General features: G+C 40.5%; 1 protein-coding gene across 10 annotated transcripts in view; it reads right to left on the reverse strand.

Annotated features, from left to right (window-relative positions):
* Window positions 1-18,472, reverse strand: part of LOC118267287 (mediator of RNA polymerase II transcription subunit 13) — a 58,680-nt gene that overhangs the window by 19,638 nt on the left and 20,570 nt on the right. For all 10 annotated transcript variants that reach the window (XM_050703279.1, XM_050703272.1, XM_050703276.1 and 7 more), the window contains exon 3: window positions 6,024-6,108. In XM_050703279.1, the coding sequence (XP_050559236.1) occupies window positions 6,024-6,108 (85 nt within the window). The remainder of the gene's footprint in view (window positions 1-6,023; window positions 6,109-18,472) is intronic.

Here is an 18,472-nt window from a genome sequence, read left to right on the forward strand (position 1 = left end):
ACTATTTCGCGTTCAGAAGGTGTGAAGAGGGCTATTAATTTGCTAGGACGGCTTCTTATTTTTAGTTTTATGTGGTCGTAATGGAGATACAACATGATACAAAATCAAGTTAAAGAGGTCTTTGGAACGGTAAGTTTTTTTTTATGGAACGTAAACGGGCAGACGTATCACCTGATGGTAAGCAATCACCGCCGCCCGTGGACACTTGAAACACCAGAGGCGTTACAAGTGCGTTGCCGGCCTTTTGGGTGTTAGGAAGTTAACTAGATATTTTACACTTTCATTTGAAAATCTTCTGAATGTATTGTCAGAGATGAGGATAACAGTAATTACAAGTCTATATTAACAGCTTCAATAAAAAAGTGAATCTGTATAAATTATTTCTGGAAGTGCGTCGAGTAGTGTATAAAATAAAAATGTATGGCAAGATAATGTTGGTCGATAGTTTATTTCGAGCGATGCCCCTGTCTATCGTCTACATCCTACATCTGAACGTACGCACTCCACTGTATGCTTCAGTTGTAAACATCACTTTCTTATGAGTCACGGCGCTGCAACTTTTTCATTATTTTTAGTAATGCTAGTACATAGTTTGCTCTAGAATCTAGAATTAAAGTGTACGTGTAACACGTGCCGTGTGGTGATAGCAGAGAGGGGTGCATTTGGCACTAACCCTACTCTTTCTGCGGGTGTCTCAAGAGTCGAGATGGGTCTTCTATTCCACACAGATTGGGCAGTAATGTCGCATGTTAAACCAGAAATTGAAACCAGGATCTAAGTGTTTATTGCAAACTATCTTATGTAAAGTAGGCTAGCCTCCTTTCACACATTCACAGCCACTGGACTATTCCAGTTTTTTAAGATTTAATTCTATTTGAGGTAATGTGTATGAGGCAACAGACTATACAATATATCCTTTGTTATTTGGAAATAATACACAAAAAGGATAAAATAAGCTATAAACCTTTGCTTCACCATAGAAGGAAAATAAACAATCTGAATTGGTTATTTTATGAATGTCCTAATTCTGTTACATATAAATATGAAACAAGTCACTGTAATCATTAGTAAAAATGAAAAAAAAAATGTATGAATTAGACTGACAGAACGTATACAGATAATGTACCAATATAGCACCTACAAACAATGTTTACGCCAGCTCCAGAACAGTTGTACACGATTTACAAGTTGAATAACATCGCATCGTAAATATTCCACGGATTAAATACCTCATTGTACATTTTTATAGAAATGGAATAAGGTATATTTTTAGAAATATCATGAATGATAACTTTGTAGATAGATAGCAACTTATGACGTCATAATATTCTATTATAACTTTCGTGAGACATACAAGCGATTTGAGACTAACATGTTTGAAACTAGTCGATTCCTCGTCAAACAGTTACGTGAGTGAGCCGATAACATAATAATTATGTCATAGATAATATTCGTCCAAAAGCATACTTATTTCTCTAAAATAAGCTAGAAAAATACGAGAACTCGTAATCAATTATTGTAAGTGTTTTTTTTATGCAATAATAACTTATTTTTCACTGTATAAACATCCCAATTGTTGAAACGATTTCAATTACATATTGGCTGGTCACATTGTCACTCTGTTTATCATTGCGTGATTCATATAGTTAATAATATAAAGTGCTGATGTATGCGTAAGCGTTAATACCAGCGATATTAGCACAGCACTTTTTTATAAATCAATTAATTTATTGACTTTATTTGTTCTAGATTGTGATACACAATATCGCTCGCGGTTTCACTTGGGTTATGAGGAAATGTCATGAAAATATTATTGAATAGTGAATTTAATTCTTCTTATTATGATCAAAATCAGTAACATTACATAACATCACGTCTTTAATTCGTAGCGTATGCGCACTTACCGTCATTCATTTGAAATAAAAATAGTCTCAATCAACCATCTAAATTCGTTCGGTAGTTTTTAAACAAACAGTAATAAATAGCTATTATACAAGTTTAGCTTGTAGAATAAGCAATTTAAAATCAAAGAGGTTGACCGCTCACTCGTGCGCAGTGGGGGCATCCGATCTACACATAGCAGCAATGTAAACCGTCGTAACGGGAGAGATTTAGGTGCGCGCGCGCAGGTGTCCGTGCTACAAGCACAGGAATGCGTTTGCTACGCTTTGAATATGTATCAAACAGGTGCAAATTTGTTTTTCACTGCACTTTTAATACTATCTCTTGATCAACAGACAATTTATGGCTTAAATAAAAAACTAATTAAATTTAGTGTTCTGGTTGAGAAATACGCTAATAAAGTGTAAGAGTTTAGTGCCACATTGTTCAGTTTTCGCAATTATTATTAGAATGAAAGTTAAAACACAGCTTGAAGACTTTTCAACGGGATTTTTACAATCACGTAGAATTAAGCAATTCAATGTTGAGCATTTAGCATATTTGGGGGTCTTTGAACCAGTTTCCCCCGAGATGCCGCCCGCAGTTGTAGCAAAAACGCTGTAAATGTTATTTGTGACTGTTTCAACGGCACGTCAACCTCAATTAAGAATTCAGGATCAGGACTCGGAAACTGTTGCTTTTAGGGCAAATAACGAGCCCAAAGTAATATGGATTTTGAAGAGTTCCTTATACTGTCGAACTAGCAGACGGAACTTGATAAAAAACAACCTTTCATCTCAATATTCTCCCCTTTGTTGTTAATAATTGTAAGCTATTATTTAAAAAGAAAGTACCACACACAGGTAGGTCCTCCTTCAAAACTTCACAACTAAAAAAATGGCAAAACGTTTAAAGAAACCCATAAACGCTTGAAACAGGAACATTCACACTGCATATTACAAAGATCTCATTTTTCGCACTTTAAAATGATTGTAAAAGTTAATTTGAGGCACGAGTAGGTGCGTGGTAACAATGGCAAGTGTGGCAACTTGGCAAGGGCAGTAAAACGGACATAAAAACGTTAACTCAATCGCGTCTTGTCTTGACGAGCCTACAGCGAAATCCTGACGCATTTTATTACTGCACTACCCTAAGTATACTGAGTAGTTGCGAGCCGTATAGCTGAGATTAATAGTCGGTGATAATGTTTTGCTATTGGTTTGTTGATTAATCATTAATTATTTAAAGTAGCAGTTATTTTCCATCAACGTTGTTATTGTTGTTAAATAAAAAATAAGGATAGTAAAACAAATCGTTTTAATGCACGTAACCACGATTTACCACCAAAAACAGCATGAAACGACGGTTAAGTAATCACAATGCCCAACCAGCCGTCTCATTCGTACAAAAAGCTCAAAGCACCGCGTTTGAGGGTGTAATCGTAACAAAATGGAAGTAAAGGACTAATCAAAGACTGAATACACGGCAGCTACCTTAAACTCGTGAAGCAGAACGCGTGTGTGTATTGTCGCCAGTCGGGATCGCATCCCCGGTTCACCGCCACGCATTGTTTCTTTGACGCGCCGCCAGCCGACACCGTGGGGTCAACGACTCGTCTGGATTTCGTTCATACGCCGAGATTCCGTCGCTCAGCTCCCGACAGTCGCGTGATACCGATGCATGCGCCACTTACATCATGAGCACTGATCTATAGCCAGTGTTCACTTACATCATTGTACGTGCCAATAATTAACAACTCAACCAAATTCATACATACATACAGTTTATTTCACAAACTGTACTATGAAGGTCGAAAGTTAATTTGATACTGTAAACCTGTCTAATAATTAAGTTTAGCCGACACAACATTGAAATCCAACGAAATAACTATAGTTTGTCTAAAGTCGTGCCCGTCAACGTCTCAAGGCCAAGTCTCACCACAAAAATAAAGCAAAACTTTAAGATAAATCTCAACAATAATGGAAGCCATCATTCAGTTTAATTTACCAAATAATAAATATCGAATTAATATAAAACTTGAGTTTCATGGTCTATGACGAACGGAATTAGTCTATTAAGAAGACGTCAAAATAATAATTATTTAATTTTAACATAATAGTTGCCTTGACGACTAAATTAAGATTTTTAACCAAATAATGTATTTAATTAAAATATAAATTAGTATTTAAAATTAATATATCGACTGCACCTAAACTAGTTCAAGTTAAAAGTAATAAAATAAACTTAATTGGATAATTGCGACAACCAAGTTGACAGTTAACAGTCAACATTTAAAAATCTACTTTCGGTTACCACCACCGAACTGACGCTCTGGGCTGGACCCGGCTAAACTTTTTAAACATGTTTCTTTATTAAATATTAATTAATTAATTAAATAACCCATCTAGATGACCAATAAACAATAATTATCAAGAGACGGTTCCATCTACAGCTACAATAGTCTACATTATAAAGGTCTGGAATCTCAATAATTTGCGCCGGAGCATACGGGCTACGTTGCCGTCGAAAGAATACGCGACAAAAAACGACATTAGAACGCCCGCACGATACGACGACCTTCGTTTCGTAGTGGCTACGGCTACGATCGTAGCCCGATGCGCTTGCGCACCTGGTGCAACGCTTTCCGCGTAAATTGTTGCTCCATAAACGGCTGTTAATTGACCGTCCTATTTAATTTTGTTTTAATTGTTTATGTTTATTATAATGCTTTGTGTGTAGTTGTTTAAATAATGGAGTTATCACACGTGATATTATTTAATTGTTGGGTAGAAATAACTAGGTCAGTGGTCACATGTATGGTACTTAATTACCTATATCGCTGTACTATTTGGGTAAGTAATTTCTTAGGAAAAAATAATGAAAAAGAACCATTGATAGGGTTTTTCCAAGAATTGTTTAGTTAGAAAATGCTTATGAATACGACCACTAAGCCCGTATTGTAGGATAAATACTTCCCGAAAACTATAAATCACAACGAGGTGTAGGAATAGATTTGGCGTTGTCCACATACACTATTAATCAAATTTAGTCATGTTTGCACTGTGCTAATTAGCCTGTGTTTCTGGTTAAGTAGCTAGCTAATGAGGCAGAGCGGTCATTACACAATACAATTCGAATAACTATCATTTATAATGGATATTATACATGTATTTGTTCATTGTATGAAATAAAATTATCAATCAGATTCGAAATCATAAAGTTAAAGGTGATCTTTCAATTCGCACGTCCGTCATAATGTTTTGTTGTGTTTGTATTGGGCTGATACTTCTGCGGTCAGTACAACCGGAAGTCAAGTACTTGTGCACTTGGTCCGCAAACTATACTTCTCATTCAATTCTCATATTTATAGCAAAAAACTTTCCGTTAATGGAATATTTACAATAACACAATCACCATAAGATTAAACAAACTAAAGATAAATTCGCTACCTCGAACTTGTGACCCGTGGCATAGTTTTTATCGGAGCAGATAAGACAGTTATAGATATAATACACATCAGATATTTGCAATGTTGTACATATCTCAGGTAATTAACTTTATCAGACGCCTAATCGAATACTCGACGTCAGATTAAGCATTAACAATAACAACATTAATAAACAAGTCAATGAAACTTTCGTATGATTTCCTAACTGAGGAATGCGTAGCCAATTACGTAGGGCCGAGTATTGTTCCTTGTGGAACACCTACTGTATGCACGGCTGTGAATACGAAATGTCTTTGTGAGCGTACAAGAAGCATACATGGAGCGGTCAATAGGAATGATTTCATAATAAATCACGAGCAATTAGCTCGCGAGACGCGTTGGAACTAAGTGTTCGCGCGACACTGGCGGTGTGACATGCACCATTGACTTCTTATTGTATACTCGATCAGCAATGATTAACAAGTAATTTGTTAGTACCGACTACCGTACAGGTTTTTCAATCACGTTTTTGTTGCAAATGCTAATCGTGTAACGTTTGAGCCAGCCAATTGAACGACCGCAAAATTAATACGGGCGAAGTAGATTGGTGGACGTTTCACACCTACAATGTGAAGACCAATCAAGTGTAAGTTGATAATTATCGGTAGTCGTTGTTTTGATTACTTGATAAGTTATTGTTGTTTTATGATTTTACCTTTCAATGAGGTTATGAAGAGCCTTGAACAGCAGCGAACGGCATTCGTACGAGAGTCCACTCTCCCACGACCCCTGGTCACCTTCTGAAAGTAAAAAGAAAAAAAATAAGCTTTTGTAATGACACTATTTAAATTTTATAATTATGAACCAAGATTAACTCCATCCGTCGAAGCATCACACGAACCACGACCTCGCTATCTCAAATGCTATTGTCCCAGTTACCGACATTTTTTTTTCTGTGGAGATCTGTTTTTATTTAATCCCTATTTTAATTTAAGTAATAATTCAAGGTTAGACTGACAATGAAAATGTCCACAAGAGAAGAATGTAAAGCTGAGAAGCTATAAAATCGGGTGGTTGCAATGTGGTAAGTTAAGCTAGAAATAGCTGTTGTTGCATTCGCAATCGGAAGATAAACTCGGCCTATCACCGACGTTAGATGCGAAAACAAAACGGCGCGCGCGACGTTGCCGTTCCGTAGCCGTAATGCTGTCCTTGTCTAGCTAGGAGGCGGGGCGGGGGCGACCCATGTGACGTCATGCGGCCGCTCAGCGCACGTGCTTGTGTTTGTAGCGCATGCCGCACACGACACACATGCGAGCGTTGCTTAGCGCCCGCTAACTATTTAATTGACATTGAGTATCATTTCCAAAACATTACCAAAAATAAAGGACCAATATGAAATATTCGTTTACGATAGAGAATTTTGATTGATTTAGCAATTGCATTAATTTTAATCTCCAAAAAGCAGTTTATGTAGTGTTTCAAAACTGTTAAAGTTAATGAGTTATTGCTACGGGTTATCGTTCACGCGCCCGGCAATAACTTTGCGCTGCGATAAATTGATAGTAAGTATACGACTGACTTTGGGATATTTTACTAACGTTTTTCTGCGTTAGCAGTTGTCTTACTGGAGCGTTTCCAAGCGTTCAGCCTTGACATTCACGCTCCAGGTGTATGCGTTCCATCGCGTCTGTCTCATTTGAACTAGTTTTTCCAGAATTAGGACGCTAATGGTTCTATTAATTTTTTAATTTCTTGGTAGCACCTGCTTATCTCATATTAATTTCTACATTTTTAATAGCATGTTCCAAAAATATTCAGTTGTAGAAGAATTTAAAGTTAAATTAGGTAATTAGTAAAGAAGGCTTTCAAACGTCACGAGTAAACAGAAACCTGGCGATAAATAAGGATCACCTTTCGATTTATTGGATACCATAGGAGTTGTTCGGATTAGCGGAGCCTTCTCACTTCTCAGGTTAACAGTCGTCATTCATAAACATTTTCCAGCCGTTAATAAAGATTATCTTGCTTCAAAATCCATTAGATTTAAGTATGTAAATAAAATTCAAGAATATTCAGATTCTGAGCGTAGAACAGATTCAGCGATAAGCGAGGTAATTAAGCAAGTACCGCTAGTGTGTGCTGGTGCTACTGGTACAGGCACTGCAATTATTGAGTCGCTCGGTTCGGCACCATCGACTCCATCTCCCAAGGCCGTTAACGCAACAAACGGTACGATTACTGTACACTGTATACGAATACAGATATACTTGAACACCGGAGCAAGTCACGACTTGAATCGCATCATGGTACCATTGCGATTCAGGTCCATTAGGGAAATTAACATCGATCCACAGGAACATAAGAAACAATCAACAGACATCAGATTCTTTACAATTTCTCTGGAAAAGGTATGTAAGATGTAATTGTTTGTCAATTTCGAAGTTGACCAAATTTTAAAGGGGTTTTTACAGTTTTCGAAAGCAGCTACAATTTCAATGATCATTGACATCAAAACATTTCAAAACTTTGTTATATAACCTGATGCCGTGGTTTGTTGAACTTTTGCGCTGTTAATTAATGCGATTATGCGGTTTGTTTAGGTTGTGTTGCGAGTGCGAAGGTGTTGTTTATTTCCAGTGTTTGTGTGAGAGTGCATTTGTTTCGAGTGCAATAACGAAGATTGTCCAAGGTTCAAGGTCGCATATTTTGTCGCGGTGTAACGGCGGTGGTTGGCACTACCTTGCGCCGGGATCGATAGCGGGCAGACGACGCGCGCCGCCGCGCTACCCGCCTCCACACCGATGTGAACGCAGTAATCGCCATACGATTATCACTATTGTTGCCTAAGTACTATTTGTTTGCTGCCGCGTTGCGGTTAATGTCGGCGATAACACGCTGATAACAGACGTCGAGACTAACATTGAATGCGAACTGATGACGGAGCTCGCTGGTTTGTGGAACATTTGTCATAGGAGATGCTTATGAAACGTTTGTCAGAGATGCTATAATGCAGTGGGTAGATATAGGGTAAATTGAGCGTGTCGCAGGCAATAAATATGGTATTTAACGATCGGCTGGTAGCTAGTAGACAGTGGAGCGGGAAGATTTATCTGCGTCGGTGACAGCGCAACAACATTATCGGGCGGCACGTGGGCCGCGGGCCGGAGTGCGGAGTGCGTCGAGTGCGCTCTGCGGCTGCACTCGCAGCGTCCCTCTCGCACCGCAATGTTTGGAACAATCTCCGTGTCGCGTCGCCGTGTTCTACAAAGAGCACACTTTCGCAACATCACCGGCTGCATTAATTTTGCGCCACTGCGTAAACTCACCCAATTATCTGATCCTTTCAAAGCTTTTAGCTCAGCTTTCTAGTCAAACACTGGTTATTGAAATACATAATTATTAAGGATTTGCTTTTTGGCAGTTAACGGAAGATAAAATTGTATCAATACTGCTTCAAGTAGTCATTTGGTAGCTAAATGACTACTTGAAGAGCTACTTAAGAGACATAGTTTTAACTATGTTGGTAGAACTGCATATTATTTTCCCCAGTCCCCTGCACCGCTAGTTGGTTATACGTCGTTCCTACTAGTAAGTAAAAAAAATACGAGTATCGATTTCTTACATCGATAGTAGAACACAAAAATGCATTATTAATTGAATACCCTCTATCATTATTGTAATCCTGTAATGCTATACAACATTTTATCACTTATCTACACTAATGATTGAAGTTTAAATGATAAACATTTTTAGATAAGACTTCACAATGAAAAAGCTGTTCAAAAATCTGCAGAGACAGGCGACGAAAAATAGTAAACAATCAGTGACAGCAGCTACATGCATAGGCGGGCGGACGGTGCGACATGGCAACGTCGCGTTCAAATCCGCGCGCTTTGTTTACAACCACCGGCGGGCGAGGTTAACCGCTGCGGTAACATTCGCCTCGATACGCCCGCGAGCATGGGAGCCGCGCCGCCACTCCACGCACCCGCTGCCGGCCTGACATCTACGTGTGTGCGAGTTAACATCGCCGCCGAACCGGTTGTTACACCATCTAATCGAAGGATACCTAGGTAGCTAAGTTTCACAAAAGAAACAATCGAGAAAGGTTACAAAAGTCTTGTTAAAAGGGCGGGCTGTCGGATTGAATAGGCGGATACGGGCATTTAACCCGGTTCGGCGCCGCCTGATAATGTAATTCAAGATCGTATCGAGCGCGTGGAAATCTGTCAATTCGCGCGCGCCCTCTGCGGCAGCGGGTCGGGCTCGGTCCCACCCGTGCGATGCTTATGTTGTTGTCTCGGTCGCGCACACCCACGTGTGCGCGTGACGTCACTAGCTCGTCGCCCCGTCGACGTCACAGACCGCCCGCAACCCGCGACATGGGAGCCCTACCAGCCCTACCCTCGAGTGAACAGCTTCGCATTGCTCAACTATCGGAACAAACTAACATTGATGCGGACACTGGTTTGTTGACTTTAAAGTTTGCGATACGTACTCACTGATAGACAATAATTTCCATCTGAGATAAGATAAAATACTTCTCAGAATGAAAATGACATAGAAACAAAGAAATAATAAACTTGAAGATAGTTTGCATTTTGTTGAATGAACAACTAAGAACGTCCTTGATATTTTAGGCACGTTAGTTTGGTAGACTTTTTTACTGTTACTTAGAAATTAGAGATAAAGAAAGTCTTTGACATCCTGAAGATAGTTGAGTGGAACCGTCGCCGTCGTTACATACAAGTGGGGCGGAACTCAGCATCTGCGCGGAATCGGCCTCGAGACACGCAGCTGCACGGCCCACCCTCACGCTTTTGTTTCTACTCGGCACACCACTTGATGGCTAATGGTTATGTCAGGACGGGTAACGATAGCGACTCACATGCGGAGTGAAAAGGGGTATTGCTTCACGTTTAAAACAATAATTAAAACATCTTGCGTTCCGATTCGAATGAAAATAACTTGTTTATTTATTATGTGCAAAACTAATAAGGAAAATATAAAGTTTCGTCCAGTCTTGGCATTATTAACAGAACTGTCGAATAAGTCATTATTATTGATAGTCATGTAGCTTGGTATTGTTAAGCTAGAGCCCAGGTGACAAGAAAATAAGAGCAAAAAAAATGCAGACTCTCGCATTTATAATGAGGTACACGACTAAAATAAGGAAAAAAGCTATTGGATGTTAGGAATTAAAATGGTGTAGAATCATGAATACATCAGTGGCGAGGCGATTGTCGCAATCTATAATGGACAAGACAACGCGCAATACTGTTATGGTGTCAGACATGACTTAAGTGAGACGAATCGATAATAACGGTACGGAGCGAAGGCGGTACACTTAGACATTGGCTGTGTTTGTGTTCGAAATTGGAAAATAATTATGCGACCGATAGAGAGAGCCACTGATCGATACGCGGCTAGCGGGCGGTGCGCAAGCGCATCAATAAATAGCCCGATCCAGTGCGCGCCCATCGATACACGTCACGAGCATTTTATTAATAAAACGCCGAACAACGCGCGGACGCACCGAACGTTCAACAACCCCGCGCCGCCGGCTTCTTACGCGCACTCTTTACATAGTTACATCATATACTACCATCTGACCTGCTCCACATTCATGATTATTGTTCAACTGCTTCATATTCTCACTTCTCAACTGTCGCTTTGATAGCGAATACGGCGTCTGTCGACGAAGATCACTCACTAGTGCCTGCTAAATCAGCTTATCTGGCGACAGATCACCGTTATAAACTATGACTATGTTGCGTCTTCAATACAGCAAGGAAGCTACGATTCCCACGGCCTCGAAACCAGCCCACGCAGGTTGCAAAACTTACGTACATCGACGACATTGTTATGAGTTGGCAACATTTGACTCTATGTTAGCAGTCAATGGTTGAGGTGCATTACGGGTAGCGGTGGTTGTTATGAAATACTAACGGTAAGGTACAACAGAATGTCGAATTGCTTGTTTAAAGTAGACCGAGCGAGCATAGTGTGCTCGAGTATGATGTAGAATACGTGAACGGAATTTTAATTCATTACCAAGAGTTGTGTCTGTCAACAGGAACTAAAATAACAAGATCTTCGACACTAACGTAAAGAATCTTCGCTTTAACAAGGTGCATTAAAATGGTTCGTACACTACGTACAACCGCACCATCACCGCGCGCATTCAACCCACGCAACCCTAACTGCTAATTAATAAATCTAACGGCCCGTTTCCACACTCTCTTGATTTACTTGACCAAGCGGAACGATATGATAATTTTAGGGCGAAAGCGAAGCTCTGTTGTACTTAGTTTGGTCATGTTACGTGCAGACAAATGTAAGGTATAAGGAATGGTTACCGACGCACGATACATAGATTACGTACGCGCGACGAACGGAAGAATCCAACTTTATCTACACTGCCTCATCACAAACAAATCATCCGCGATGAGATAATGTTCGGTTTAGAGAACGTTGAAAATATTACATAATAAATATTAGTGCCTTTATTTATTACAATTCAAGGATGATTTTTACCCATTAGACTAATAATAGTCACCAGGTAATTTTGTTAAAATTCAGACATTTGCAAAAGAGGGTATTTGAAAACAAGTTTCTAGTAAATAACGAGCAAGATCGATCGATCAGAAACCCTTATTTGTGGAGGGCATACCATGGACATCAAACGGGCGTATTGCGGGTCAACGACTGCGCCCCGGCCACCGCCGCTCGAGGTGAAATAATTCATCTAGCTAGTCCATTCGACACGGTGTGAGGTACTATCGGAACACGGTCTAATATGGTGACCGTCACACACTGATGACAGGACACGCATTCTCACACAAATCGATTATGTATAATGGCATTGCGGAAACTTGAAAAACGACCAACAATATCTATAAACAATGTTCGAATGAATCGTGGGTCAATTACGACAATCAAATTCTCGTTTCGTTTTCGTAACCGCAAGGACAATACACTTTCCATATAAAAGTTCACTCTGTAATCCAGTCTTCAAATAGGAGAATAATAAATATAAAAAGTAACAGAAACCTGTTTAAGCACGTCGGTTGAAATTTAAAACAGTAGAGTTCAGTGACAGGCTAACAACACGTAAACGGTCATCAAAAGACCCATTGTCAGGAATTCGGGCGACGAGCTTGCGCACGCGCACTATACATTTATCAGTGTCCAATTGTATTGGGGCCCAAAAACAAAATGTATTCTCAAAACATAGTAAAGGAGAAGACTGAACAAAATACATTCCAAATTATCTAAGCATACAAAAACCGTGAAGCGATGCACTAAAACCAGCTCCCATGTAGTCCTTGAACATCTGTCTACCTAACGCGTTACACGTACAGGACATGTGCAGCAAGGATCAGGTGTCGCGCCGCACTGACCGTGGGCAAACCCGGCCGAACGGGTTACCGAGCCGGTCGCCTCACCCGACTGCTGATACAAGAAAGTAAAAACTCAAATATTTTTGTACATCAAATGGCACCGATAATGTACATAAAAAGTATACGCCAATTACGAAGGATTTTAAGATCGCGATCAGAAACATCGACGCTCGGTAAGATTCGAAAAAGAGAAGGACGGCCACGATGAGACAATTAGAATTAAAGTGAATTCATGGTTACATTGTTTCGATTGCTTCAACTATGTGAGAACAATGTAAAACAATGTAAAGTGAACAATGTTGCATGAACAAAAAGATCTAGAGTGAGGCTCGTTACGGATAACGATGAACAAAAAGATCTAGAGTGAGCCTCGTTACGGATAACGAGGCGTCCTCCGAGGCGAAGGCGAAAAGAAACGATTTAATTGCGTCCACAATTAGCCTACAAAACAACCTGTTGCGTTCGCATTACTGAAGCGTTTAATAAGAGAAACAAGTGATGATTTGTATTCGGACAGACTAGATACTATTTGTGTATGACTTTGGTTATGGTTTTGCTACGTGTATTACTTCTCTAGACCTTCAGGCGTCGTTCTGACTGAAGGGTGAAAAATAGTACGCTGAAGAAGTAGCTCATGCGTAAATTAGTGTTGCATTAAAACAACGCACGTGCCTCGGGTGGGGTTATGCCGAAGCAGGCTAGTCTGCATTAATCGGCTAATTAGCCGTCTCTCGTTACTAGGGTATATTGCGCCGTCTAGACATATTCCGGCTTTGTTCCGAGTTGGAGCATAAACAGGGAGTTGATTAATGGGACTTTTCTAAGTAATTGCTTTCATATTAGATGCCAGAAAAAGGTTTCTATGGATAACAGGAATATGCGAAACGTCAAGATTTAAGAAGTAAACAGTATCAAAAGTAGTTCCAGATTTAGATATGATACATGATCAGTACAATAACAAATAAGTATCACACGGGACTGTGCTGAAGAAAGTTTCAAAGAATAGCACTAAAAGTAGAGTTCGTATTGGCCTACTCAATGAACTTGGGAAATTTTACTAGACGTTGGCTAAAGGCCAAGAAAACATGATGGTTACGGGGACAGATAGCAGATGGCGCGTATGAACACTTGTGCGCCACTACTCTGCCATAAAGGCAATGTAATTATTGACATATCGGTTATTATGAGCCTGTCTTCGTCGTTTGATCGAGTTGACGGTGCAGTTCAAATGTGTTTGTTTGTTTGCTTGCTTGCTTTGCTTTGGCCGTGATTGGTGTACAGTGTCGAGGTTAAATCTCCTTCTGTTTATCCTTAATCTGTTTACTGCACAGAGAAACTACGATATATCCCTTCAAGTACACATTTTAGGAACTCTTATATCAACAAGCTATCGTCATATCTTTCATTACAATTACAAAGATTTTAGTGCCACTTTTGAATATTTGAAATTGTTTTATCTGATGAAAATTCCGCAAAAAGTTTTCTGTAATTTCAATCAGCTGTTTGGAACATTAACAATAACAAACCACCGGTATTGGACTTGGACTGCAAGGGGCTGCACAGGGGTCTATTCTGTACTGCATCGATTCTTTAAAGGCAGGGTTTGACGTAATCCAAGGATGAATATCAATAACCGTGTGGCTGCGGGGTTGTACACAAATCGGTGTGTTGTGTGCGGGGGTGGTATCGATCAGCGTGCGGCCGGCGCGCCAGCGGGCCGGGCCAGGCGGGAAGCGCGCGCCGGTACGTGCGACGTGCACTTATCGCCGTCTTCACACCTAATTTATCGCGTGTCGCCATCGAACCGCTGTTTGTATACACTCTTATTATATGTTACACATTTTTGTGTTATTATTATGCTACGCTACATCAGCTCACGAGTTTTCTTAACATGAATGGCTGTAATCGATACTGTATTCAATACGCAGTTTGGTCGTGAATTATAAGTGATATAAACTTTCTAATTTGAGTCATAATTGAGTGTTTGTGTAGGTTTTAATTTCTATGGACGATACCGTTTATAGTGAGACTAATAAATAAATATTTTTTTATACAAATATACAATATACAAAAGGGCATGAGAAAGAAGGTGGCCCCAACTCCATAGTTAAGAAATTAAACGTCGACCGGGTTATTGAAAATTAAAATATTCAGCAGCACGCAGCGGCTACACGAGTCATATTTTCATACAAATGCGTGTTACAACTATTTGTGTTGCTACGGTTCCGTGAAGGTCGTTGGACACGTGGTCGACACGTAAATTAGATCGGGTGCGTGGGGGCGTGCGGCTAACGGGGGTTAGGACTGGCCAATAGGCGGACCGCGGATGGGATCGATACAAGGCCGAGCCCGCGCTCGCATCCGCGCCCGCGTCCGCGAGCACTGTGCGATTGACATAAGCACCGCCCCACTTACCGCTACCAATCCTTCTCATTGCCCTGTTAAGAGTGTCTACGTGAAGGCTAAGTAAGGTGCGACGCCATTGGATAACAATTTTCACGCACAAGGAGGCAGGCTAGTTTTTCCTTAATACAACAAGCCTTAAAAAAAATAAAGAGCGGCTCTGACAAACCCCTGTGGGGAAACAGAAAGAAATGTTTACTGACAACCACTAAACAAACACTCATTATCATAAACGTTTGTCCCTTCTGGGCAACAATAGGATGGATTCAAGACCAAGTTTCCGAACAAATAAAGGCCAACCGACACATCCCTATTTACGGGTAACATTGTTATTGAGCCACGATATGGGACGAAAAACCGGCAGTTTGGACAGACATTATCTTGAAAATGGGTGATATTCTGGTCCGCATAAACGTTGGAGATACAAAGCGTGTCGGTATGATCAGGGTGAGCGATAAAGTGGCTAGTATATCGCTGGTGTATTAATAATTAAGGCGAGGGCGGGCCACAGGGGGTGCACCTTGACACCCCTTGAACCCGACCACTCGCCCACCTCCCTGCTATTTGCATGCTCCGGCCCGCCAGGTGTCGAGATATACCAGTAATTGGACGGTCAATTTGATTTCATAGAAATAACTGTGATAAATCATTCGGAACGGCGAATATAATTCAATGCATTGAGTTAACTTAATGTGTTTAAAATTTACTAGACACATTTCACGATGAATGGAAATACTATTAGTCATTGCTGCTATTAACGTTAACAAACTAATATAAACGTTCATTTTACGCACTACGTAGGTGGGGGTAGTACAATTGATTATAATGACACAAAACCTGTTTTCCTCGAAAGTTGGAAAGAAAAATTTACTTCGTATATTCAAGAAGTCCTTTTTTCAGTATGGGCAGGGTATGTGCGACCTTTTATTAATTTCATTAGCGCAGCGATAAAGCTGTTCCACCGGAGTGGCAAGCACGCCCACACGGGGTGGGTAACGTGACATTTGCACCCCCAGAGCCCTCGCGCCGCCTTGCTAGCCCCCCAGCCCACGTGCTTCATCCGAACAATATTCCAAGTAGCCTTCGGGGATCCTCGGTACCTAGTAATATTCATAGTAAACAATGAGTAAAGTTTTTTGTTAAGGATTAGCTATCAAGATCTTTGTAGGACGACCCTGAGATGTTTACGTTTACAGCATGTCATCCTTTAAGTATAGAAGTGATGAATACGGATTAGTCAAGTAACTATTTGTGTGATGTAACGCAAGAATCTAAATATAAAACGTATTAAAGTGCAATACCGCAAAAATAAAAATAAAGAACCTCGCGCCCGCAGAGTTCCGCGTCCGCAAATCAGCCCCCTTGCATCCCCCGCTGGACTGGCAGGGCGCGGGCTGGTCTAAACAGATTATCCGCTGTCGCGCACGCCGCCGCCGGGTCAGGCCGTTAATCTCCGCGCAAATAGGCTCACGTACAACCGTGGAACTATGGTACCCGCTAAAATTATAACCGCCGGCGGACGGTTAAGCATTAAAAGGGATATTGCTACCACGATACATGCAGTAGAGATGTGTTAATCACTGTTTTTATAAGGGTTCATTGTGCTTTACTGTGTAATTAACATGTTATCAGCAAAACATCAGTAAGTTTATCATTTTGATAAAAATTTAAGATTGGTTTGCTTGCTACCTTTCGGAGCAATAAAAGTGTAAACACATATGATAGTGCACCCAATAAGCAGCTTATAGAGTAATCAATTGTGAAGTCAAACGTATTTCGTTGGCCGGTACGAACGGGAAATTGCCATACGTCCGGCTATTTCCGTCCGTCCGCAGTCGCGCGTACGACAGAGCGTATTGCGACCTTCGTGTGCAGTTGCATACAAGACGAAACCGTCCCAGAAACTCTACAAACGCCACCATCTAGCAGTTAAGCTCCAACTAAGTAAGAATGCTAAAAATAATTGTGGTTATATGCCGGTTTCGTAAGCACATGTGTATGACAGCACATCCGAAATGCTTGTTAAAAAGGACAGTTTATATCAGAAATAATGAGAGCTACGAGCAAGTCGAGTTTCGCAAGATTTGAGCGGCGAACAATACGAACACAAAATAATGATAAACTCTAACGTCGCCGGAACGTCCTTGCGGTACCCGTTTCCATATAAGCGGAAACTGGGTGACCGGGGAGAGATTTATCGTAGCAATAAGACTTATATTTAGAACGATCCTCGAGTATTTCAACTCCAAAATAACTTGACATCAATGTGCGAATACGTTGGGAAACCAAGAGCAATCAAACGTAAAATGTGTGACAATATTAATACTGGGAATTTGGCTTTAACTGTGTGTATATTATATTGGAGTTAATCACCAAACCGAACAACTTTTCTACGAACAAATTATTGACACAAGTATAAATTTTCAAGCAAATCGCTTCGATATCAGCAGACTATTTGCATGTATATTGACACAATTATTTGAATTTATTGATATTCACATCCAAGATGCGTAATCAGCCCTTTAGTACTGTTGGCAACGTTTCAACAAGAGACGTCCACATGCCATACTGATGTACTCTCGCACAGTAGCCATGACAGTGAGGCCGGCCTGAAAGCATTTCCTTCGATACCTCAAGGACATGAGTGAGAGGACTTTGACCGATGCTAAAACAGTATATTACTGCATTATTAGCATGTTACATGTTGTTTAACCCTATAGAAATGGTAGCAGATAATACGGGCTTCCCACGCTCGGCTCAATTGTGAGACACGGACCGCGGTATTACAACGGACAATATTCTTGCTGCTTATATTGTAGTCGTGTAAAAAGAACGCAATGACAAAACCATTTACTCAGGAAATGAGTCGCAAAGTTCGTTCGACGGAAATTTTGTAGCAAGCCTCGGCGCCTCTACCTCGAAGCCCAGCGATAAACGTAAATAAATAAGTGTAGGACCGTAGGTGGTAGAAGAAAATTCTGTGTAAGCAATAGAATTTCCACGCCTTACGGAAACTTAATTGGATATTGATTGGCGGAGGGTTTGTAGTTTGTAGTAACAAGCAAGTAGTTCCGATGTGGAGGCACGGTCTCAAACGGCGTCATTCAGTTTTTAACATCTGTATCGGGCAGGTCGTAACCGAACGGATAACACGTTTACTGCTACTTAGCACATAGGTGCGATATTACACAACTTTTCCTGTCGACTAACGCCTCTGTGGTACATCCGATCGAAACTAGTGTATTGTGTTCTCTATTACGATTTAGGTTAATGATCTCTAAGTTTGGGTGCTTACGTTTTATGGAATGTAGGTAAGGGAAGTGAATAAGGAAAGCCTGTAGATTGAGAAAGAAAA

The sequence above is a fragment of the Spodoptera frugiperda genome, chromosome 23 (genome assembly GCF_023101765.2).
Source record: "Spodoptera frugiperda isolate SF20-4 chromosome 23, AGI-APGP_CSIRO_Sfru_2.0, whole genome shotgun sequence".
NCBI lineage: Eukaryota > Metazoa > Arthropoda > Insecta > Lepidoptera > Noctuidae > Spodoptera > Spodoptera frugiperda.